Below are 26,555 nucleotides of genomic sequence, written 5' to 3'. Positions count from 1 at the left end.
GACTTTCATTCTTGAATTCAATCTTAAGGTTCTCTGAGAAATGAGTACGTTCCTTCTGCCGTTGACGTCCAATGGATGATCGGTTAATATTTATTTCCTCAGGATTGTGACCAAGGCTCAAGGCTACTTCTGTTAGTACAAAAGTTGCCTTTCGATCAGACATCTGTGTACGATCAAGAGCAGCGGCAAGAGTCGGAGTGATAATGTTTGTACTGCCCCTGAATTTCTTAGCAGGAGTAACACCTACAGCTCATTGAGGATCATCATCATCTGTTGTCTCTTCACCACTACTACTTGAAGATGCTAGCACCGACCGCGATGTTGAAGCCTCTTGGTCAGTGAGGGCCTTTTGCTGTCTGCACACATCTGCTTGCCTTTTCAAGGCCTGACGTTCTTCCTTCTCAGCTAGGGCCTTATCAACTGACCCCATTGTGCCTTGGTGTCCTTTCTCACGTTGGGCGAGAAGAAATTATTTGGCGTCTGGGATTTTGATCAAAGAAACAGCATCCGCATGAGCGATGTCAAATAGGTCATCTAAAGAATTCACAAACTCATCTTGATTCTTCTTTTGGCCATCAGTTGCCTGCTTCCTAAGCCTCTTGAGGTCTTTCCATCTGCCAAAGAGGGTTTCCAGTGTTTTGATACAATGCTGCTCTGCCTTTATGGGGATCCGAGCCCGATCAACCCAGATAGGGGAAAGCTCTCGAACAGTTTCTGTGCAAGAGATTCGCACAGTCTTTTTCATATTGAGATGCCGGTGTATTTAAAGAGTCCAAGTACTTGCCGGTTTGATGGAAGCTTTGCACCAACAAATTCTGTTGTTGCACTGCCTAACAAGAACACTTCACATTTCTTTCTAGTCGTTGCCATACTGACTCAATCTGTGAAAGAGAAAAAATAGGAATGTCAGAATCTATTTTATTTTGACTCATTATAACAACAATTTACTGATTATCTGTGATAAACTTAATTTAACTCGTTGATTGTTTTACCACTCTTACTCTCGTCCATAGATGTGATAATTATTCATAAGCATGTTTCATCAAACAGTTTTTATTTATTTCTGTGATACATACTGTAGTATCTGTGATATGTGTTTTTAGTGTTACGTGACCTCAATTACATGTCCTATAGGGGGAAATGTTCAAGGGTGCTGGTCTGCTGGACTACCTCTAAATATTTATGAATTTAGCTGACATTTGGCTAGGTTTGTTTTTATGGCAAATGGACCAGTTGTAGAGGGTGAGAGCTTAACATTTCAAACTTTCAAAAATAAGGGCCACCCTGATGTGCATGCTATAAAGGGAATTGCAAACACAACTGCACCGTTTCCTCAGCAGAATATTAACCAATAATCGAATGGACCTTATTTCGTGTATTGCTGAGCGTTCGTCCCTGGGGCGCCAAAACTGCACTCAGAAAGAGTTAGACTCTTCGTTAAACCCACAGTGCTGCTCATCTTCCAAAGAATCCTGCTTTCTGCCAGAGTTATCCTGCAGTCCCACCAATGAAGAGCTTTAGCTCTCGAAAAGTCGTCATTAATCTCAAGTGGTGCCTCGTACTGCACCTCTACTAGCAAGTTTTCACCATTCTTATCGTGGCGGGGCTGGTCTCCATTCATAAAATGACTTGTTTTTTTCTGGGTCAGCCCGTTTCAATTTTGCCAGATTAGGAGTGATCTGGTGTCATTGCCATAGAAAGAGAGTCATTGTGTCTACTTCCCAAACCTCGTCACGTATATGCTTTCTCGTCTAGCCATATGACTCTTGAGGCCATGTTGGCTTGCTGTGGTAAAAACGATTCTGCTCGATAAACTGGTAATAAGCCTATTACTCATGCCTAACAAATCCTAGAAAGTTGCATATTTTCCATGATGGGCCTTGTGAAAGCAAAACCTAATTCTGAAATGGATTCTCCAGACTGTGAACTGCCTGGGAATCTTGTACTGATAGGCACATGGGCATCTAGTTCCTGTTCATCAAATATCACAAACGTTGTAGTTGTAACCAAATTTTGGTGGGTCGTGGCTTGTGCATCATAAAATAATGAACAACACAATATTTGGGGTGCTCCTCCACTTCTTTCCAAAATGCATCTAACAAAACTGGTTAGAGGTTGAACCACTTGTGTTTATACTCAGCACCAAGTTAAAAAATCTGAGAGTAAAGATATTACGCCATCTTTCGAGGTATTTTCCAGCTTTTGACCCACACTTGTTTCCTTTGGAGTGAAAGCTTTAATTTGCCTCCAGTATAGAATTCTTTTGGACGTGTTCATAGCCAGTGCAGGATGTAATTCTTGATCCTAAAGTCTTTTGTGAAAAACTTCTCTCCTTTTATCTGCTTCTTAATACAAATGTCATTAACAGGCAGTCGTCGTACTGTGTGTGCCATTCGTCACATGTCATTAACATGCAGTCGTCGTACTGTGTGCCATTCGTCACATGTCATTAACAGGCAGTCGTCGTAGTGTGTGTGCCATTCTTCACATGTCATTAACAGGCAGTCGTCATACTGTGTGTGCCATTCATTACATGTCATTAACAGGCAGTCGTCGTACTGTGTGTGCCATTCGTCACATGTCATTAACAGGCAGTCATCGTACTGTGTGCCGTTCATCACATGTCATTAACAGGCAGTCGTCGTAATGTGTGTGCCATTCGTCACATGTCATTAACAGGCAGTCGTTGTACTGTGTGTGCCATTCATCACGTCATTAACAGGCAGTCGTCGTACTGTGTGTGCCATTCGTCACATCTCGTGAACAGGCATTCGTCGTATTGTGTGTGCCATTCGTCACATGTCATTAACGGGCAATCGTCAAACTGTGTGTGCCATTCGTCACATGTTATTAACAGGCAGTCATCGTAGTGTGTGTGCCATTCGTCACATGTCATTAACAGGCAGTTGTAAAGTGTGTGCGCCATTCGTCACATGTTATTAACAGGCAGTCGTCGTAGTGTGTGTGTGTGCGCCATTCATCACATGTCATTAACAGGCAATCGTCGTACTGTGTGTGCCATTCGTCACATGTCATTAACAGGCAATCGTCGTACTGTGTGTGCCATTCGTCACATGGCATTAACAGGCAGTCAGCAGTCGTCGGTAACAGGCAGTCGTCGTACTGTGTGTGCCATTCGTCACATGTCATTAACAGGCAATCGTCGTACTGTGTGTGCCATTCGTCACATGTCATTAACAGGCAATCGTCATACTTTGTGTGCCATTCGTCACATGTTATTAACAGGTAGTCGTCGTAATGTGTGTGCCATTCATCACATGTCATTAACAGGTAATCGTCGTACTGTGTGTGCGCCATTCGTGTCATGTCATGAACAGGCGGTCATCGTAGTGTGTGTGCCATTCGTCACATGTCATGAACAGGCAGTCATCGTAGTGTGTGTGCCATTCGTCACATGTCATGAACAGGCAGTCGTCGTCGTAGTGTGTGTGGTGCCATTCGTCTATAAATTTCAACAGGCTTCATATCCTCATTCTCTGTTCTACCCTCTTTGTTATCCTATTGTCCACCATCTTGATTTTTGACGTGTGTCAAAGCAGGAGATATGATTGTGAATATTGGTTTCCAACATTATCAACAATTGTTTTGAATAAAATAAAATAAAATCTACACACATTACCCTTTTGTAAACAAAATTCCAAGTCAAGTTGTTGCACTCCCGAATATTTGACTTGCCTTGTGTTGTTTGATGTCCTTTAAAAGCGAAGAGCCGGCAATAATGTTTTGTTTGTTTTTTCGAAAAAAAGTACGATCTTCTTTAACCAAAGGCCTATAATGGATGTGCAGTTGCCACCGATCGTACTTGCTCTCACTCCCTTCAAAGTTTCTCTTGCCATTGTCATGGTTGCTCTTTGCCTCTGCCCATAATTATAATGATAGCAGTCATATGCTGTCAATTTTTTATTTATTTATTTATTTATTTATTTATTATAAGTCATATGCTGTACATGCCAAACTTGTTCCAAATGGTGAATTGCCTTCCAAAGTGTTTCCATGGTGAAAGTTGACATTTTTGTATTATTAGAAACGCTGCACGATGCATTGTGGAATCCTTAGCCCGTCCACCCGTGTAGCGGGAGACTGTGTGCCTGCATGTCTGATATGTCAAGATTGCCGACAAATTTAATGTATAAATTGTTTGTGTCATAACTTTTTTACCATTTCAGCTTTTTGTCATCAAATTTTCAACAAACCCTTATTTATTACGAATATAAAAGCCTGTCAAAAATGACGGGTTGGAACAGTTTATTTGACGGTACAGCCTCGTGAGCATACCAAAGCCTGAAGCCTTGGCCTAGTGTCAGGTGTGCTTGTCTTTTTTATTTTTTTTTATTTTTTAAATTTGACATCATACGGACGTAAATGAACACCTCTTTTACTCTGTACTCGTTGCACATCACGTGCAGTGAATTTCACATCCCCGTGCCTTGTATTTATTTTTAGCCACGTCGCAGACGCTGCTCATAGAGTGCCCTCTGCTGTTGTTGTTGTTCTTCTTCTTCTTCTTGTTCTTGCAGAGAAGACAAAACCTCAAAGCTCCACCCATTCTGGGAACCATAGCTCCACCCATTCTGGGAGAGTCTTCATATAAACAAATATCCACCATTTTATTAACTCGCATAGCTTTGAGGCCTGTTTTGTAGGCCCGTGGTGTCTTCCTCTCTCACACAGTTTTATTTCAAATCAAATTCGATATATCATTTCATTTTTCACAGTCGCTAACATAGTTTTAGACTCGGTTGAAAAAAAACGGGAAGAAAATCCGATGAAAGTTGCCCTTTATAGAACGAAATGAATTCTCAAAGGCCTGTAACTTCAAGTCCATCGAGATATATATTTTTAAAATCGCGGCATGGTCAGTCATACACCGCCCGAAATAAGAGACGGGAAAATGCCAAGATATATATATTTTGTTTAAATCACGGCATGGTCAGTCATACACCGCCCGAAATAACAGACAGGAAAATGCCGAGATATATTAAAAATTCGTCCATTTGATGACAATCGTCACGATGAAATATTTAATTTATACGTCGTCACAAGAATGTGGAGAGTAGCATAGCTTCGTTCACGTGTCGCCATATACGGGAAATTGCCGAGATATATTTTTTTAAAATCGCGGCATGGTCAGTCATACACCGCCTGAAATAACAGATGGGAAAATGCCGAGATATATTAAAAATTCGTCCATTTGATGACAATCGTCACGATGAAATATTAAATTTATACGTCGTCACAATAATGTGGAGAGAGGACCATAGCTTCGTTCACGTGTCGCCACACATGGGAAATTGCCGAGATTTTTTTTTTTTTAAATCGCGGCATGGTCAGTCATACACCGCCTGAAATAACAGATGGGAAAATGCCGAGATATATTAAAAATTCGTCGCCACACACGGGAAATTGCCGAGATATATTTTCACTTTGCACAAAAATAACATCAAGTAATCGAATCAATAGGAATGTCCTGTGCCTATAACATCGACGTTATAGGCACAGCTGCATCTAGGCATTGTGTAACATCGACGCGGCTTTTGTTTTAATTTTAAACTTTTTGCACTTGTTATTAATAAAAACGTTTCTGTACACCGCCCTTGAAGATCAGTTTGCAAGCCACCGTCTACGATTCCAATATAAGAGGTGTAATTACTCTTATGGAAAATGTTTTTCATGTTTGTTTTATCCTCAATAATAGACCGTAGGGAACAAACATTCGTGTTAATATATTGGCCTTTAAAACCCGACTGAAATTGTCCTTTATGAGGGGGACAGACATCTGAACAGACACATGAACAGACATTGTGTTTTATATGGTAGATGAGAATATTGAGAACACTAATTAACGAAAGAGTTCATAGGACACCTTACCCCACACAGTCTTGAGGAAAAGGACATGGGCGGGGTCTTTTAAACTCTTGCTTTATGTTTCCGAGTATTATCTATATTTCCTGCAAGCTGCAATTTTGTCTGAATCTTGAGATTTCCCAACGCTGAGCGCGAGTGGCACATCTGATTGGTCAAGATGGCGTAATATTTTGTCCATGCGATGTTAAACTGGGAGATTTTGGAAGTGGCAAGAAGGGGATTTGTGTTCTACAGTGTTTACGTATATTATATATAATTCAATTGAAATAAAATAAACGTTTTATAGGCTGTGAAAAAAACTTTTTTTTTACAGAAGTTTAGCGCATTTATTGAAGTTTGCCACTTTTATGGAAGTTTGCCGCTTTTATGGAAGTTTGCCGCTTTTATGGAAGTTTGCCGCTTTTGTGGAAGTTTGCCGCTTTTGTGGAAGTTTGCCGCTTTTGTGGAAGTTTGCCGCTTTTGTGGAAGTTTGCCACTTTTGTGGAAGTTTGCCGCTTTTGTGGAAGTTTGCCGCTTTTGTGGAAGTTTGCCGCTTTTGTGGAAGTTTACCTCTTTTGTGGAAGTTTACCACTTTTAGGGAAGTTTACCACTTTTACAGAAGTTTGTTTTCCGATGCATGTTCAAAATATGATACACAATTGAAATTAAGTTGTTCCTCGATCATCGACTAACGTCTGGACTTTGGAGAGAGAGAAAATGTACCAATTGCTTCACCCCACTTTTCGCTTTGCGCACCGGGTAATAATTTGGAGTTGATAATTTGGAAGCGATAAAAGCAATACAACAACAACATGCATTTAAAGGCCATTTTCCCTGCTTGAGCGGGGGTTCGTCTTTCGGTCCCCATGACAATCTTCTCCATTTTGCCCTATTTTCTGCATCTCTCCTTGTTAACCCCCTCGCCCGCATTTCTTCTTTCACCATCTTCAGCCAAGTCTTTCTCGGTCTTCCCCGTCCTCTACTTCCTTCTACATTCATTTCCATCACTCTTCTCAACCAGTCACTTTCATCCTTCCTCAACACATGACCAAGCCATCTCAACCTGTTCCTCTTCACAGCATCAATCACAGGCTCTATTCCCATCATCTTTCACAATTCATCATTTGTCTTACTCTCTCTCAACGATACTCCGCACATCCACCGAAACATTCGCATTTCCACCCTTTCCAGCCTTCGTTGCTGCTTGACGTTCATTACCCATGTCTCGCTCCCATAAATCACAACACTTCTCACACATGCAGCATACACCTTTCCCTTCAGCTTCAACGACACTCCCCTCCTCATCAGCACGCCACTCAGTTCCCGAAACTTCTTCCATGCACATCTCACTCCAGCAACCGTTGCCGAGTCTGATCCACCTTCTCCATTCAGCATGTCTCCGAGGTAGCAAAATGTTTTCACACCTTCCAGCTTCACGCCGTCTCCAAGATCCAACTCAACATTTCCTCCATCTGCAGCTCCCTCTGTGCACACCTTACATTTGAATGTAGCTGCCACACTGGTTAATGACCCTCTCAGACCAGTGCATTTTTGATGAACCCACTCAGCGCACATTGTACATTGAATGGAGTTCACTCAGACACCCTTCCTGCACACAGCACATGGCCACTTCCCAGTTCCTCCCACCTCACCACGTGCTTTACCACTCGCCATTACCTTCGTCTTTCCGATCTTCACCTTCAGACCTTTTGTCTCCATACATTCCTTCCACTTGTTCATCGTTTCCTTCAGTCCATCCATACTTTCTGCAATCAACACCAGATCATCTGCATACAACAACTCCCACGGTAAACCCTCCTTTACGTTCTGAGCCAGCACCTCCATCACAGCTACAAATAGTAGTGGACTTAGTACCGACCCCTGATGCACTCCCAGCTTCACCTCAAACTCACCACTGTTCCCGTCCTTTGTCCTTACAGCTGTGCGCGCTCTTTTGTACATTGCCATCACTACTCTGATCAACCATTCCTCAACTCCTAACTTCCTCATGCCCATGTCAATACTTCGCGTGGAACCCTATCTAATGCTTTCTCCAGATCAACAAACCCAAGAAACAACTTCTTCCTCTTCTCCATGTACTTCTCCTGCAACTTCCTCACAATAAAGAGCACGTCTGTCATTCCTCTTCCTGGCATAAATCCAAACCTCATTTCGTTGATCTTCACCTTCTTCCTTATCCTCCTCTCCAACACCATTTCCAATACCTTCATTCCATGCTCCAATAACTTTATCGCTCGGTACGAGCCACACTCCAGAGGGTCCACCTTCACCCTTGTAGAGAGTGACGAGGGTACTCAGATCCCAATCCACTGGAATGCGGCCTTCTTTCACCACCAGATTACAGATCTCTGTCATTCTCTTCACACCCCAACTTCCTGCTGCCTTCAACATATCTCCCACAACGTCCGTCGGCCCTCCCGCTTTTCTACTGTTCATTTCTTTTATCGCTTCCTCAACTTCCTTCTCAGTTATCTTCTCTGCCGGTCCTAAAACTGGGTTACTCTCTGTGTTGCCATCCCATTCATTCTCTGTATTCAACAGCATTTCCATATATCTTTTCCATCTTCCTTTAATTCCATCTGGGTCCACAACGATTTATCCCACTTCATCCTTCAAGCAACTCACCCCCATCACATACCTCTCTTTCGCTATCTGCTTTGCAATCCTGAATACCCCTCTCTGGCCCTCTTCCGAATACAAGCGTTCTCTGAACATTTTCCTACATGCCTCCTGCGCCTTTGCTACCTCTTTCTTTGCAGCCTTCTTGGCTGCCTTATAACGTTCATGCTCTGCTTTGTCTGCTCCCGTACCGTTCGCCTTCTGCCACTCCTTAAACTTCTTCCTCTTCTCGTTAATCCTCTTTCCAACTTCATCATCCCACCACCATGTTTCCGAGTGCCTCGGTGGTCCTTTTGTCCATCCACATACCTCACCAACGGCTCCCAACAGACTATCTTTCATTGACATCCAACCACTTTCAAGCTCAACCACATCATCCTCTACCCTACTCAGCCTCTCTTTTAATGCCTCCCTTACTGTCACCTCTTTCAACGTCCACACCTTCATTCTCGGTTGGTACTTCACCCGCCGAGCTCTCCTCGCACCTTTCACCCTTATGTCGCAGACAACCAAGTGGTGCTGTGAAACAGCCTCCTCCCCTGGGATCACCTTTGTGTCCCGGAGGTGCCCCCTATCTCGCCTACGCACCATCAGGTAGTCAACGGTTGTCGTCGACCCACCTGACGTGTATGTAACAAGCTTATTATCCTCTTTTTAGAACTGAGTATTACAAATGAACAAATCAGCTCCATCAGCAAACTCCAAAATCCTTTCACCTTCTCCATTTCTCACACCATATCCGTAACCCCCATGAACTTCCTCAAAACCGTCCATACTCCTTCCCACATGTCCATTTCGGTCTCCTCCTACCACAACAACTTCCTCATCTTTCACGTTTTCCATCAGCTTCTCTATCGCACACCAGAACTTGTCCTTCTCTTCATCGCTCCGACCAACCTGCGGAGCATATCCCGAGATGAGGTTCACCAAGAGCTTTCCAATCATCATTTTCACCATCATCAACCTATCACTCACTCCTGTCACACTCACCACACTGTCTACAAACTCCTCAGAAAACAGGACACCAACACCATTCACACCTTCCGGGCACCCTTGCCACACAAACTTGTATTTCTGTCCCTGCCTACCCTTCACCATTCTCACACCACTTCCCTTCCATCTCGTCTCTTCCACACAACATATGTCCACTCTTCTTCTGATCAATACTTCCCCCACTTCTCCTGATCTCCCTGTCATTGTCCCTACATTTCATGACCCAAACCTCAGAAACCGATCTCCACTTCGGGCTGTACCCTGCTCGTATGTAGTTGTAATTGTCATGGTTCTCTTTTTGAGACGATGTTTTTATGGCCGGATGCCCTTCCTGTCGCCAACCCTCTTAGTCGCCTCTTACGACAAGCACGGATATGGTGTCCCTATTCTAAACCAGGGTACACACCAGGGTACGTGATAAAAGCAATGAAGAGTGGAAAAGCAGGAGGGCCGACGGGATTTGTGGGAGATATGTTGAAGGCAGCAGGAAGTTGGGGTGTGAAGAGAATGACAGATCTGTAAGCTGGTGGTGAAAGAAGGGCGCATTCCAGTGGATTGGGAACTGAGTACCCTCGTCCCTCTTTACAAGGGGAAAGGTGACCCTCTGGACTGTGGCTCGTATCGAGCGATGAAGTTATTGGAGAGGAGGATAAGGAAGAAAGTGAAGATTGGCGAAATGCAGTTTGGATTTATGCCAGGAAGAGGAACGACAGACGTGCTTTTTATTGTACTGCAGTTGCAGGAGAAGTACATGGAGAAGAGGAAGAAGTTGTTTCTTGGGTTTGTTGATCTGGAGAAAGCATTTGATAGGGTTCCACACGAAGTAGTGACATGGGCATTGAGGAAGTTAGGAGTGGAGGAATGGTTGATCAGAGTAGTGATGGCAATGTACGAAAGAGCTGTAAGGACGAAGGACGGGAACGGTGGTGAGTTTGAGGTGAAGGTGGGTGTGCATCAGGGGTCGGTACTAAGTCCACTACTATTTGTATGTGTGATAGAGGTGCTGGCTCGGAATGTAAAGGAGGGTTTACCGTGGGAGTTGTTGTATGCAGATGATCTGGTGTTGATTGCAGAAAGTATGGATGGACTTCAGCAGAAGATGAACAAGTGGAAGGAATGTATGCAGACAAAAGGTCTGAAGGTGAATATCAGAAAGACGAAGGTGATGGCAAGTGGTAAAGCATGTGGTGAGGTGGAAAGAACTGGGAAGTGGCCGTGTGCTGTGTGCAGGAAGGGTGGCGGAGTGAACTCCATTCAATGTACAATGTGCGCTCAGTGGGTTCATCAAAGATGTAGTGGTTTGAGATGGTCATTAACCAGTGTGGCAGCTCGACATTCAAGTGTAAGGTGTGCACAGAGGGAGCTGCAGATGGAGGAAATGTTGAGTTGGATCTTGGAAACGGCGTGAAGCTGGAAGGTGTGGAAACATTTTGCTACCTCGGAGACATGCTGAATGGAGAAGGTGGATCAGACTCGGCAACGGTTGCTGGAGTGAGATGTGCATGGATGAAGTTTTGGGAACTGTGTGGCGTGCTGATGAGGAGGGGAGTGTCATTGAAGCTGAAGGGAAAGGTGTGTGCTGCACGTGTGAGAAGTGTTATGATTAATGAACGTAGAGCAGCAACGAAGGCTGGAAAGGGTGGAAATGCGAATGGTTCGGTGGATGTGCGGAGTATTGTTGAGAGAGAGGAAGACAAATGATGAATTGCGAAAGGTGATGGGAACAGAGCCTGTGATGGATGCTGTGAAGAGAAACAGGTTGAGATGGTTTGGTCATGTGTTGAGGAAGGATGAAAGTGACTGGTTGAGAAGAGAGAAGGAAGTGGAGGACGGGGAAGACCGAGAAAGACTTGGCTAAAGGTGGTGGAAGAAGAAATGCGGGCAAGGGGGTTAACAAGGGGAGATGCGAAAAATAGGGCAAAATGGAGAAGATTGTCATGGGGCCCGCAAGGCAACCCCCACTCTGGCGGGGAAAATGGCCTTAAAATGCCTGTTGTTGTTGTTGTTGTTGCACCGGGTAATAATTGGGTCAAATGTCAAAGCTCAAAGTCACAGAAAGTACAAATAGGTTTTGTTAACACTTGGCATTTTTTTTTCTTCTGTGCTTGCGTTTTGAGATGCTTTCTAGTTTTTCCATTTGAGCTTTTGTCATCAAATTTTCAACAAACCTTAATTGTTGAGAATATGGAGAACACTGATTATTAAATTTACTTTTTATTTATTTATTAATTTTAATGTTTGCCATTGAAGGTGGACAGAGGTTATGTTTTCACACCTGTTTGTCTGTGAACACGATATCTCAAAAAGTTAAGTTGAAAAGTTAAGTTAAGTCCAACAAAAAGTTGTGGACGGATTCGGACTACATTTGGTGGATTAGTTGGTTCGGTGACAAGAACAAGCAGATTGGATTCTGGTTAAGGTCTGGATGCAGATCTGGCCTAGCATTGGGATACAAAACGTAACCTGTTCAACCTGACTCTGCTGACCTCGTATGTGCTCTACCAGGGCAGGTCTAGTTATGTCCGTGAAGTTAGCACCCTTTACCCATTAACCTATTCAAAGTTACGGTTGTACCATTATATAAATGGGGAGAGGAGGGTGTGGGGGGGGGGGGGGGAGTGTTGTTGTGGATTGTTTTGGATTGTACCATTACATACAAAAACGGGGGTGCGTAATGCGTAAATAGGGTAAATTGAAGACTATGGTGATGGTTCGAATCCGGTAAAGGCCTCAGAAACATAATGTAAGAAGCGAATAAGGTAATGGTTTCAATCCAGTGATGGTTTACCCCATTACCCCATTCAAACATTACCCCATTCAATCATTACCCCATTCAAACCATTACCCCATTCAAACCATTACCCCATTCAAACCATTACCCCATTCAAACCATTACCCCATTCAAACCATTACCCCATTCAAACCATTACCCCATTCAAACCATTACCCCATTCAAACCATTACCCCATTCAAACCATTACCCCATTCAAACCATTACCCCATTCAAACCATGACCCCATTCAAACCATTACCCCATTCAAACCATTATCCCATTCAAACCATTACCCCATTCAAACCCATTACCCCATTCAAACCATTATCCCATTCAAACCCATTACCCCATTCAAACCATTATCCCATTCAAACCCATTACCCCATTCAAACCATTACCCCATTCAAACCATTACCCCATCCACACCATTATCCCATTCAAACCATTACCCCATTCAAACCATTACCCCATTCAAACCATTACCCCATTCAAACCATTACCCCATTCAAACCATGACCCCATTCAAACCATTACCCGATTCAAACCATTATCACATTCAAACCCATTATCCCATTCAAACCCATTACCCCATTCAAACCATTACCCTATTCAAACAATTATCCCATTCAAACCCATGACCCCATTCAAACCATTATCCCATTCAAACCCATTACCCCATTCAAACCATTATCCCAGTCAAACCCATTACCCCATTCAAACCATTATCCCATTCAAACCCATTACCCCATTCAAACCATTACCCTATTCAAACAATTATCCCATTCAAACCCATTACCCCATTCAAACCATTATCCCATTCAAACCCATTACCCCATTCAAACCATTACCCCATTCAAACCCTTATCCCATTCAAACCAATTACCCCATTCAAACCATTACCCCATTCAAACCATTACCCCATTCAAACCATTACCCCATTCAAACCATTACCCCATTCAAACCATTACCCCATTCAAACCATTACCCCATTCAAACCATTACCCCATTCAAACCATTACCCCATTCAAACCATTACCCCATTCAAACCATTACCCCATTCAAACCATTACCCCATTCAAACCATTATCCCATTCAAACCCATTACCCCATTCAAACCATTACCCTATTCAAACCATTATCCCATTCAAACCCATTACCCCATTCAAACCATTACCCCATTCAAACCATTACCCTATTCAAACCATTATCCCATTCAAACCCATTACCCCATTCAAACCATTACCCCATTCAAACCATTACCCTATTCAAACCATTATCCCATTCAAACCCATTACCCCATTCAAACCATTACCCCATTCAAACCATTACCCCATTCAAACCATTACCCCATTCAAACCCATTACCCCATTCAAACCATTATCCCATTCAAACCAATTACCCCATTCAAACCATTACCCCATTCAAACCATTATCCCATTCAAACCATTACCCCATTCAAACCATTACCCCATTCAAACCATTACCCCATTCAAACCATTACCCCATTCAAACCATTACCCCATTCAAACCATTACCCCATTCAAACCATTACCCCATTCAAACCATTACCCCATTCAAACCATTACCCCATTCAAACCATTACCCCATTCAAACCATTACCCAATTCAAACCATTGCCCCATTCAAACCATTACCCCATTCAAACCATTACCCCATTCAAACCATTACCCCATTCAAACCATTACCCCATTCAAACCATTACCCCATTCAAACCATTACCCCATTCAAACCATTACCCCATTCAAACCATTACCCCATTCGAACCCATTACCCCATTCAAACCATTACCCCATTCAAACCATTACCCCATTCAAACCATTACCCCATTCAAACCATTACCCCATTCAAACCATTACCCCATTCAAACCATTATCCCATTCAAACCATTACCCCATTCAAACCATTACCCCATTCAAACCATTACCCCATTCAAACCATTACCCCATTCAAACCATTATCCCATTCAAACCCATTACCCCATTCAAACCATTACCCCATTCAAACCATTACCCCATTCAAACCATTACCCCATTCAAACCATTACCCCATTCAAACCATTACCCCATTCAAACCATTACCCCATTCAAACCATTACCCCATTCAAACCATTGCCCCATTCAAACCATTGCCCCATTCAAACCATTACCCCATTCAAACCATTACCCCATTCAAACCATTACCCCATTCAAACCATTACCCCATTCAAACCATTACCCCATTCAAACCATTATCCCATTCAAACCCATTACCCCATTCAAACCATTACCCCATTCAAACCATTACCCCATTCAAACCATTACCCCATTCAAACCATTACCCCATTCAAACCATTACCCCATTCAAACCCATGACCCCATTCAAACCATTACCCTATTCAAACCATTATCCCATTCAAACCCATTACCCCATTCAAACCCATTATCCCATTCAAACCCATTACCCCATTCAAACCATTACCCCATTCAAACCATTACCCCATTCAAACCATTACCCCATTCAAACCATTGCCCCATTCAAACCATTACCCCATTCAAACCATTGCCCCATTCAAACCATTACCCCATTCAAACCCATTATCCCATTCAAACCATTACCCCATTCAAACCATTACCCCATTCAAACCATTATCCCATTCAAACCCATTACCCCATTCAAACCATTACCCCATTCAAACCATTGCCCCATTCAAACCATTACCCCATTCAAACCATTACCCCATTCAAACCCATTATCCCATTCAAACCCATTACCCCATTCGAACCATTACCCCATTCAAACCATTACCCCATTCAAACCCATTACCCCATTCAAACCATTACCCCATTCAAACCATTACCCCATTCAAACCATTACCCCATTCAAACCATTACCCCATTCAAACCATTACCCCATTCAAACCATTACCCCATTCAAACCATTACCCCATTCAAACCATTACCCCATTCAAACCATTGCCCCATTCAAACCATTACCCCATTCAAACCATTACCCCATTCCCCCATTGTGGGATTGTGGGAATCCAAAAAAAAAAAAAAAAAAAAAAAAAAAAGATGAGTTGGTCAGGTGTCAAGAACAAGGCAATGAGATTTTGTTTCAGGTCTGAATCCAGATTTTTCAGAATTTCAGGCCTAGCAATTGTTTTCGTCAAGTTTAGTTGAAGTGCAAAGCGGACACAGGTAGGATATGCATTTTGAGATGCTTTCTAGTTTATAACATTTATTGTTTCCACACTCGAATAACCCACACCTTGCACCCTCCCTCCTGCCTCCGCCCCCTGTTGCACCCTCCCTCCTTCCTCCCCCGCCTCTTACACCCCCACTAGTTCCTCCCCCACTGCTTACACCCCCACTACTTCCTCCCCCGCCTCTTACACCCCCACTACTTCCTCCCCCACCGTTTACACCCCCACTACTTCGTCCCCCACCTCTTACACCCCCACTAGCTCCTCCCCCATCTCTTACACCCCCACTAGCTCCTCCCCCGCCTCTTACACCCCCACTAGCTCCTCCCCCATCTCTTACACCCCCACTACTTCCTCCCCCGCCTCTTACATCCCCACTACTTCCTCCCCCACCTCTTACACCCCCACTAGCTCCTCCCCCATCTCTTACACCCCCACTAGCTCCTCCCCCGCCTCTTACACCCCCACAAGCTCCTCCCCCATCTCTTACACCCCCACTACTTCCTACCCCGCCTCTTACACCCCCACTACTTCCTCCCTGATTTCCCTTTCCTTTCTGTGATCCAATCCTGTTTTCTGCATTTGAAGTTTACATTAATAGTTGGAAGGAATTTAAGAAAGATTAGGGAAATGGGGTGTATAGGGACAGCAAGGTGAATAGGGACAGCAAGGTGAATGGGGACAGCAAGGTGAATAGGGACACAAACTGAAAAAAAGTTCGGAAACTCTTTTCGCTGAAAATTGATAACCATACTGATTTGTTGATATTTGGGTTGAAAGTGTTCTCTTGTTTTTTTAAAAAGCAACTTATAGTCCCTATTAACCCCATATATGGGTCAAATAGGAATAAATAGGATTTTTATGGCTGTCCCTATTCACCCCGTTTTACGGGTGAATAGGGACAGTCACTAATACAAAAAAATAATAATCAAGAAACAATCCTGAGTTTCCAACTTATTGCAAAATTGATAGCTCAGATGGATGCACACAATATGCACCCATAATATAAACCACGGTGCCAATGGAAAAAAATATGGGATAAAAAGTTTCTCCAAACTGTCCCTATTTCTTGATTATTATTTTTTTGTATTAGTGACTGTCCCTGTTCACCCGTAAAACGGGGTGAATAGGGACAGCCATAAAAATCCTATTTATTCCTATTTGACCCATATATGGGGTTAATAGGGCTATAAGTTGCTTTTTAAAAAAACAAGAGAACACTTTCAGCCCAAATATCAACAAATCAGTATGGTTATCAATTTTCAGCGAAAAGAGTTTCCGAACTTTTTTTCACCTTGCTGTCCCTATTCACCTTGCTGTCCCTATTCACCTTGCTGTCCCTATTCACCTTGCTGTCCCTATTCACCTTGCTGTCCCTATTCACCTTGCTGTCCCTATTCACCTTGCTGTCCCTATTCACCTTGCTGTCCCTATTCACCTTGCTGTCCCTATTCACCTTGCTGTCCCTATTCACCTTGCTGTCCCTATTCACCTTGCTGTCCCTATTCACCTTGCTGTCCCTATTCACCTTGCTGTCCATATTCACCTTGCTGTCCATATTCACCTTGCTGTCCATATTCACCTTGCTGTCTCTATTCACCTTGCTGTCCCTATTCACCTTGCTGTCCCTATTCACCTTGCTGTCCCTATTCACCTTGCTGTCCCTATTCACCTTGCTGTCCCTATTCACCTTGCTGTCCATATTCACCTTGCTGTCCCTATTCACCTTGCTGTCCATATTCACCTTGCTGTCCCTATTCACCTTGCTGTCCATATTCACCTTGCTGTCCATATTCACCTTGCTGTCCCTATTCACCTTGCTGTCCATATTCACCTTGCTGTCCATATTCACCTTGCTGTCCCTATTCACCTTGCTGTCCTTATTCACCTTGCTGTCCTTATTCACCTTGCTGCCCTTATTCACCTTGCTGTCCCTATTCACCTTGCTGTCCATATTCACCTTGCTGTCCATATTCACCTTGCTGTCCATATTCACCTTGCTGTCCCTATTCACCTTGCTGTCCCTATTCACCTTGCTGTCCCTATTCACCTTGCTGTCCATATTCACCTTGCTGTCCATATTCACCTTGCTGTCCATATTCACCTTGCTGTCCATATTCACCTTGCTGTCCCTATTCACCTTGCTGTCCCTATTCACCTTGCTGTCCCTATTCACCTTGCTGTCCATATTCACCTTGCTGTGCCTATTCACCTTGCTGTCCCTATTCACCTTGCTGTCCATATTCACCTTGCTGTCCATATTCACCTTGCTGTCCATATTCACCTTGCTGTCCCTATTCACCTTGCTGTCCCTATTCACCTTGCTGTCCCTATTCACCTTGCTGTCCCTATTCACCTTGCTGTCCCTATTCACCTTGCTGTCCCTATTCACCTTGCTGTCCCTATTCCACCTTGCTGTCCCTATTCCACCTTGCTGTCCCTATTCACCTTGCTGTCCCTATTCACCTTGCTGTCCCTATTCACCTTGCTGTCCATATTCACCTTGCTGTCCATATTCACCTTGCTGTCCCTATTCACCTTGCTGTCCCTATTCACCTTGCTGTCCCTATTCACCTTGCTGTCCCTATTCACCTTGCTGTCCCTATTCACCTTGCTGTCCCTATTCACCTTGCTGTCCCTATTCACCTTGCTGTCCATATTCACCTTGCTGTCCATATTCACCTTGCTGTCCCTATTCACCTTGCTGTCCCTATTCACCTTGCTGTCCCTATTCACCTTGCTGTCCCTATTCACCTTGCTGTCCCTATTCACCTTGCTGTCCCTATTCACCTTGCTGTCCATATTCACCTTGCTGTCCCTATTCACCTTGCTGTCCATATTCACCTTGCTGTCCATATTCACCTTGCTGTCCCTATTCACCTTGCTGTCCCTATTCACCTTGCTGTCCCTATTCACCTTGCTGTCCATATTCACCTTGCTGTCCCTATTCACCTTGCTGTCCCTATTCACCTTGCTGTCCCTATTCACCTTGCTGTCCATATTCACCTTGCTGTCCCTATTCACCTTGCTGTCCCTATTCACCTTGCTGTCCATATTCACCTTGCTGTCCCTATTCACCTTGCTGTCCCTATTCACCTTGCTGTCCATATTCACCTTGCTGTCCCTATTCACCTTGCTGTCCATATTCACCTTGCTGTCCCTATTCACCTTGCTGTCCCTATTCACCTTGCTGTCCATATTCACCTTGCTGTCCATATTCACCTTGCTGTCCCTATTCACCTTGCTGTCCCTATTCACCTTGCTGTCCCTATTCACCTTGCTGTCCCTATTCACCTTGCTGTCCCTATTCACCTTGCTGTCCCTATTCACCTTGCTGTCCATATTCACCTTGCTGTCCATATTCACCTTGCTGTCCATATTCACCTTGCTGTCCATATTCACCTTGCTGTCCCTATTCACCTTGCTGTCCCTATTCACCTTGCTGTCCCTATTCACCTTGCTGTCCCTATTCACCTTGCTGTGCCTATTCACCTTGCTGTCCATATTCACCTTGCTGTCCCTATTCACCTTGGTGTCCCTATTCACCTTGCTGTCCATATTCACCTTGCTGTGCCTATTCACCTTGCTGTCCCTATTCACCTTGCTGTCCATATTCACCTTGCTGTCCCTATTCACCTTGCTGTCCCTATTCACCTTGCTGTCCCTATTCACCTTGCTGTCCATATTCACCTTGCTGTCCCTATTCACCTTGCTGTCCCTATTCACCTTGCTGTCCCTATTCACCTTGCTGTCCCTATTCACCTTGCTGTCCCTATTCACCTTGCTGTCCCTATTCACCTTGCTGTCCCTATTCACCTTGCTGTCCCTATTCACCTTGCTGCCCCTATTCACCTTGCTGCCCCTATTCACCTTGCTGTCCCTATTCACCTTGCTGTCCCTATTCACCTTGCTGTCCCTATTCACCTTGCTGTCCATATTCACCTTGCTGTCCCTATTCACCTTGCTGTCCCTATTCACCTTGCTGCCCCTATTCACCTTGCTGCCCCTATTCACCTTGCTGCCCCTATTCACCTTGCTGCCCCTATTCACCTTGCTGTCCATATTCACCTTGCTGTCCCTATTCACCTTGCTGTCCCTATTCACCTTGCTGTCCCTATTCACCTTGCTGTCCCTATTCACCTTGCTGTCCCTATTCACCTTGCTGCCCCTATTCACCTTGCTGTCCCTATTCACCTTGCTGTACATATTCACCTTGCTGTCCCTATTCACCTTGCTGTCCCTATTCACTTTGCTGTCCCTATTCACCTTGCTGTCCCTATTCACCTTGCTGTCCCTATTCACCTTGCTGCCCCTATTCACCTTGCTGCCCCTATTCACCTTGCTGTCCCTATTCACCTTGCTGTACATATTCACCTTGCTGTCCCTATTCACCTTGCTGTCCCTATTCACTTTGCTGTCCCTATTCACCTTGCTGTCCATATTCACCTTGCTGTCCCTATTCACCCCATTTTACGGTAATAATTTTGTGTGGGAGTACTTTTTGTGAGCTAGCTCCCTTGTACTGTAGTTACCATAAGAAAACATTATACAGTATTTGACATCGATGCCCTAAAAGCAGAACAAAAGGATGCCATTGGAGCAATTCAGCACGCAGTGACGCAATGCTGGGAATTCTGGGAATTCTGGGGATACTTGTCCTTGGTGGAATTTTCCTTGTCATGGTCGGAAGTTTTAATCGTGGTAAAAGTACATTTGCTTTTGAATGATTTATAACTGGTTGTGTTTTCTGGAGTATTTTGTACTCTAACTTTAGACTTAGTTGTGTTGCCAACAGCTTGAAAGGTGAAAGTGCAAATGCAAAGTGTTTGTTCAGGTATATTTATGTTCAGATGGTGTTTGGTGTACTCTGTTATTGATTTATATCGTATGACTGTCACATGTGCTTGAGTGGGCAGTGTGGGTCTTCTATTGTGGATGTCTTTTTTTTTTTGTTAGTTTTGTTCCCCTGAAAAGCAGGAATCACCTTGTGTAGAATGAACAATGCATTTGACTTCCTCCTTAGGGGAGATTTAGCATTGGTAATTGGAGGAAGCCATCCACAAGAGATGTTGATCACTTTTTGTACGGATTAAGGGAATGAAAGGAAACCTTGAACTCGATGAATTAGTCATGTGGACACGGGCTCAGGTGCAAGGCTTCGGCCACAGATGATGACCACCCTCCTGGTTGAAACGTTGAACCTGAGCCCTTTCCCAAAGGATGCGTTCATTGGAGTTGATGTGACGCATGTTTACTTTGTAAATGTCTTTCCCCAGCTCTCCCCGATTCATTATTATTATTATTGTTTTGTATATTGCAGACAAACATCAAGCAACCTCTGCACTTGTGCAGAAACAAACCTAAAGTGCTGGGTGATGAAGCCGAATAAATAGCTGAAAGAGAGAAGACAGTGGCGGGGAGAAGACATTTCCAGGTAGAGGAAGAAATATAGGAGGCTAACACCTGTTGCAGTAGAGCAGAAGACCGTTTTTCCACCCCCATCCCCTCCCCACTCCCCCTCTCTCCCTGAGGCCTTCGTCATGGAGCGAGGGGTGCGCTCTCCTCCACAAGATGCGGCCCAGTTGGGCATTGTACGCGGAACCTCTTGTCCTCAGAGTCCGAGGGCAGCAGAAGTCGGTCGGGCGCCCGAAGCTCACGCCGAGGGAGCCAGGTTAACCGATCGGCCTGACGTTATGCCTCCCACCGCGGCACGCGGAAACTCTGCAGATGCCCTGGAAGCTTTGCGCCTCAAGTTGCATGCAGAGAAACGAACTAAGAAACCACCGAAGAGCTTGGAGAACTTTATCTGTCGCCCAGCTATAAAGCTCACCATCAAACCACCTGGCAGGACCAGCGAGAAGGAGGCCTGCAAGGAAGGAAGCTCCAGAAAGAAAAAGGTAGATGTGTGTGTGTGGTGTGTGTGTTGGTGTGTGTTTTGTGGGATTTTACATTGACAAATAAATGCTTGCTTATTAATGTGTTTCAATGTTTCTTTTCAAGCAACTTGATGTTATTTGGTCTTGAAATTACATGCAGGTAAAAGCAAAATTAACCATTTGGCCAACTTTGTTACTGACCGAATTAAAAGCCTTGATTTTCAACAACGTTAACTGTTAGCTCAGGCAAACGTAAATGAACCAATCTGTTTCCAATACATTAAATTTAGCATTTCATTTGAGGAATGACTGAATGGGTCGTAGTATTCAAATCTATCCCAGAAATGACTAAATGGGTCGTAGTATTCAAATCTATCCTAGGAATGACCGAATGGGTCGTAGTATTAAAATCTATCCTCGGAGTGACTGAATGGGTCGTAGTATTAAAATCTATCCTCGGAATGACTAAATGGGTCGTAGTATTAAAATCTATCCGAGGAATGACTGAATGGGTCGTAGTATTCAAATCTATCCTCGAAGTGACTGAATGGGTCGTAGTATTAAAATCTATCCGAGGAATGACTGAATGGGTTGTTGTATTAAAATCTATCCTCGGAGTGACTGAATGGGTCGTAGTATTAAAATCTATCCTCGGAATGACTAAATGGGTCGTAGTATTAAAATCTATCCGAGGAATGACTGAATGGGTCGTAGTATTCAAATCTATCCTCGAAGTGACTGAATGGGTCGTAGTATTAAAATCTATCCGAGGAATGACTGAATGGGTTGTTGTATTAAAATCTATCCTCGGAGTGACTGAATGGGTCGTAGTATTAAAATCTATCCTAGGAATGACTGAATGGGTCGTAGTATTCAAATCTATCCGAGGAATGACTGAATGGGTCGTAGTATTAAAATCTATCCTCGAAGTGACTGAATGGGTCGTAGTATTAAAATCTATCCAAGGAATGACTAAATGGGTTGTTGTGTTAAAATCTATCCTCGGAATGACTGAATGGGTCGTAGTATTAAAATCTATCCTAGGAATGACTAAATGGGTTGTTGTATTAAAATCTATCCGAGGAATGACTAAATGGGTCGTAGTATTCAAATCTATCCTAGGAATGACCGAATGGGTTGTAGTATTAAAATCTATCCTCGGAGTGACCGAATGGGTCGTAGTATTAAAATCTATCCGAGGAATGACTGAATGGGTCGTAGTATTAAAATCTATCCTAGGAATGACTGAATGGGTCGTAGTATTAAAATCTATCCTCGGAGTGACCGAATGGGTCGTAGTATTAAAATCTATCCGAGGAATGACTGAATGGGTCGTAGTATTAAAATCTATCCGAGGAATGACTGAATGGGTCGTAGTATTAAAATCTATCCGAGGAATGACTGAATGGGTCGTAGTATTAAAATCTATCCTCGGAGTGACCGAATGGGTCGTAGTATTAAAATCTATCCGAGGAATGACTGAATGGGTCGTAGTATTAAAATCTATCCTAGGAATGACTGAATGGGTCGTAGTATTAAAATCTATCCTCGGAGTGACCGAATGGGTCGTAGTATTAAAATCTATCCTAGGAATGACTGAATGGGTCGTAGTATTAAAATCTATCCTCCGAGTGACCGAATGGGTCGTAGTATTAAAATCTATCCGAGGAATGACTGAATGGGTCGTAGTATTAAAATCTATCCTAGGAATGACTGAATGGGTTGTTGTATTAAAATCTATCCTCGGAATGACTGAATGTATCGTAGTATTAAAATCTATCCGAGGAATGACTAAATGGGTTGTAGGATTAAAATCTATCCTAGGAATGATTGAATGGGTCGTAGTATTAAAATCTATCCGAGGAATGACTGAATGGGTTGTATTAAAATCTATCCTCGGAGTGACTGAATGAGTCGTAGTATTAAAATCTATCCGAGGAATGACTGAATGGGTTGTTGTATTAAAATCTGTCCTCGGAATGACTGAATGGGTCGTAGTATTAAAATCTATCCTCGGAATGACTGAATGGGTCGGAGTATTAAAATCTATCCAAGGAATGACTAAATGGGTTGTCGGATTAAAATCTATCCAAGGAATGACCGAATGGGTCATTGTATTAAAATCTATCTGATGAATGACCGAATGGGTCATTGTATTAAAATCTATCCGATGAATGACTGAATGGGTCGTAGTATTAAAATCTATCCTAGGAATGACTGAATGGGTCGTAGTATTAAAACCTATCTGAGGAATGACTAAATGGGTTGTAGGATTAAAATCTATCTAGGAATGACCGAATGGGTCATTGTATTAAAATCTATCCGATAAATAACTGAGGTGGTCGTAGTATTAAAATCTATCTGAGGAATGACTAAATGGGTTGTAGGATTAAAATCTATCCGAGGAATGACCGAATGGGTTGTTGTATTAAAATCTATCCGAGAAATAACTGAAGTGGTCGTTGTATTAAAATCTATCCGAGGAATGACTAAATGGGTTGTAGGATTAAAATCTATCCGAGGAATGACTGAATGGGTTGTTGTATTAAAATCTATCCAAGGAATGACTGAATGGGTCGTAGGATTAAAATCTATCCGTGGAATGACTGAATGGGTCGTAGTATTAAAATCTATCCTTAGAATGACCGAATGGGTCGTAGTATTAAAATCTATCCGAGGAATGACTGAATGGGTTGTAGTACTAAAATCTATCTGAGGAATTGCTGGTTATGGTATTAAAATCTATCCGAGGAATGAGTGCATAGATTGTAGTATTAAAATCTATCTGAGGAATGACTGAATAGGTTGTAGTATTAAAATCTATCTTGAGGAATGACTGAATAGATTGTAGTATTAAAATCTATCTGAGGAATGACTGAATGGGTTGTAGGATTAAAATCTATCTGAGGAATGACTGAATAGATTGTAGTATTAAAATATATCTGAGGAATGAGTGAATAGGTTGTCATATTAAAAACTTTCCGAGGAATGACTGAATAGGTTGTAGTATTAAAATCTATCCGAGGAATGAGTGAATAGGTTGTCATATTAAAATCTATCTGAGGAATGACTGAATAGGTTGTAGTTTTTAAATCTATCTGAGGAATGACTGAATAGATTGTAGTATTAAAATCTATCTGAGGAATGAGTGAATAGGTTGTAGTATTGAAATCTATCTGAGGAATGAGTGAATAGGTTGTCATATTAAAATCTATCTGAGGAATGACTGAATAGGTTGTAGTATTGAAATCTATCTGAGGAATGAGTGAATAGGTTGTAGTATTGAAATCTATCTGAGGAATGAGTGAATAAGTTGTAGTATTGAAATCTATCTGAGGAATGAGTGAATAGGTTGTAGTATTGAAATCTATCTGAGGAATGAGTGAATAGGTTGTCATATTAAAATCTATCTGAGGAATGACTGAATAGGTTGTCATATTAAAATCTATCTGAGGAATGACTGAATAGGTTGTAGTATTGAAATCTATCTGAGGAATGAGTGAAGAGGTTGTCATATTAAAAACTATCCGAGGAATGACTGAATCGGTTGTCATATTCAAAACTATCCGAGGAATGACTGAATCGGTTGTAGTATTAAAATCTATCTGAGGAATGAGTGAATAGGTTGTCATATTAAAAACTATCTGAGGAATGAGTGAATAGGTTGTCATATTAAAAACTATCCGAGGAATGACTGAATAGGTTGTCATATTAAAATCTATCCGAGGAATGACTGAATAGTTTGTCATATTAAAAACTATCCGAGGAATGACTGAATAGGTTGTAGTATTAAAATCTATCCGAGGAATGACTGAATAGATTGTAGTATTAAAATCTATTTGAGGAATGACTGAATAGGTTGTAGTATTAAAATCTATCTCTGGAATGAGTGAATAGGTTGTTGTATTAAAATCTATCTGAGGAATGAGTGAATAGGTTGTAGTATTGAAATCTATCTGAGGAATGACTTAATGGGTTGTAGTATTGAAATCTATCCGAGGAATGACTGAATAGGTTGTCATATTAAAAACGATCCGAGGAATGACTGAATAGGTTGTAGTATTAAAATCTATCCGAGGAATGACTGAATAGATTGTCGTATTAAAATCTATTTGAGGAATGACTGAATAGGTTGTCATATTAAAATCTATCTGAGGAATGACTGAATAGGTTGTAGTATTGAAATCTATCTGAGGAATGAGTGAATAGGTTGTCGTATTGAAATATCTGAGGAATGAGTGAATAGGTTGTAGTATTGAAATCTATCCGAGGAATGACTGAATAGGTTGTGGTATTGAAATCTATCTGAGGAATGAGTGAATAGGTTGTCGTATTAAAATCTATCCGAGGAATGACTGAATGGGTTGTGGTATTGAAATCTATCCGAGGAATGACTTAATGGGTTGTCGTATTAAAATCTATCTGAGGAATGAGTGAATAGGTTGTAGTATTTAAATCTATCTGAGGAATGAGTGAATAGGTTGTCGTATTGAAATCTATCTGAGGAATGAGTGAATAGGTTGTAGTATTGAAATCTATCTGAGGAATGACTGAATAGGTTGTCGTATTTAAATCTATCTGAGGAATGAGTGAATAGGTTGTCGTATTGAAATCTATCTGAGGAATGAGTGAATAGGTTGTAGTATTAAAATCTATTCGAGGAATGACTGAATAGGTTGTCGTATTTAAATCTATCTGAGGAATGAGTGAATAGGTTGTCGTATTGAAATCTATCTGAGGAATGAGTGAATAGGTTGTAGTATTAAAATCTATTCGAGGAATGACTGAATGGGTTGTGGTATTGAAATCTATCCAAGGAATGACTTAATGGGTTGTAGTATTAAAATCTATCTGAGGAATGAGTGAATAGGTTGTAGTATTTAAATCTATATGAGGAATGAGTGAATAGGTTGTAGTATTTAAATCTATCTGAGGAATGAGTGAATAGGTTGTTGTATTTAAATATATCTGAGGAATGACTGAATAGGTTGTGGTATTGAAATCTATCCAAGGAATGACTTAATGGGTTGTAGTATTAAAATCTATCCGAGGAATGACTGAATGGGTTGTGGTATTGAAATCTATCCGAGGAATGACTGAATGGGTTGTCGTATTGAAATCTATCCGAGGAATGACTGAATTGGTTGTGGTATTGAAATCTATCCGAGGAATGACTGAATGGGTTGTCTATTGAAATCTATCCGAGG

The 26,555-nt window shown here is 42.4% G+C and overlaps 1 protein-coding gene across 5 annotated transcripts in view; it reads left to right on the top strand.

The window, feature by feature from the left end:
• LOC137434479 (histone-lysine N-methyltransferase ASH1L) overlaps positions 1–26,555 on the top strand; it is a 149,159-nt gene that overhangs the window by 12,707 nt on the left and 109,897 nt on the right. For 4 of the 5 annotated variants that reach the window (XM_068127522.2, XM_068127525.2, XM_068127523.2 and 1 more), the window contains exon 2: positions 20,793–21,369. The exons of the other annotated variant lie outside the window; for it this stretch is intronic. In XM_068127522.2, the coding sequence (XP_067983623.2) occupies positions 21,013–21,369 (357 nt within the window). In that variant the 5' untranslated portion in view covers positions 20,793–21,012. The remainder of the gene's footprint in view (positions 1–20,792; positions 21,370–26,555) is intronic. 5 annotated transcript variants of the gene reach the window in all.

This window comes from Myxine glutinosa, chromosome 10 (assembly GCF_964187855.1).
Source record: "Myxine glutinosa chromosome 10, kmMyxGlut1.1, whole genome shotgun sequence".
NCBI lineage: Eukaryota > Metazoa > Chordata > Myxini > Myxiniformes > Myxinidae > Myxine > Myxine glutinosa.
The sequence above is the reverse complement of the archived record's forward strand: the minus strand, read 5'-3'. Positions and strand labels throughout refer to the sequence as shown.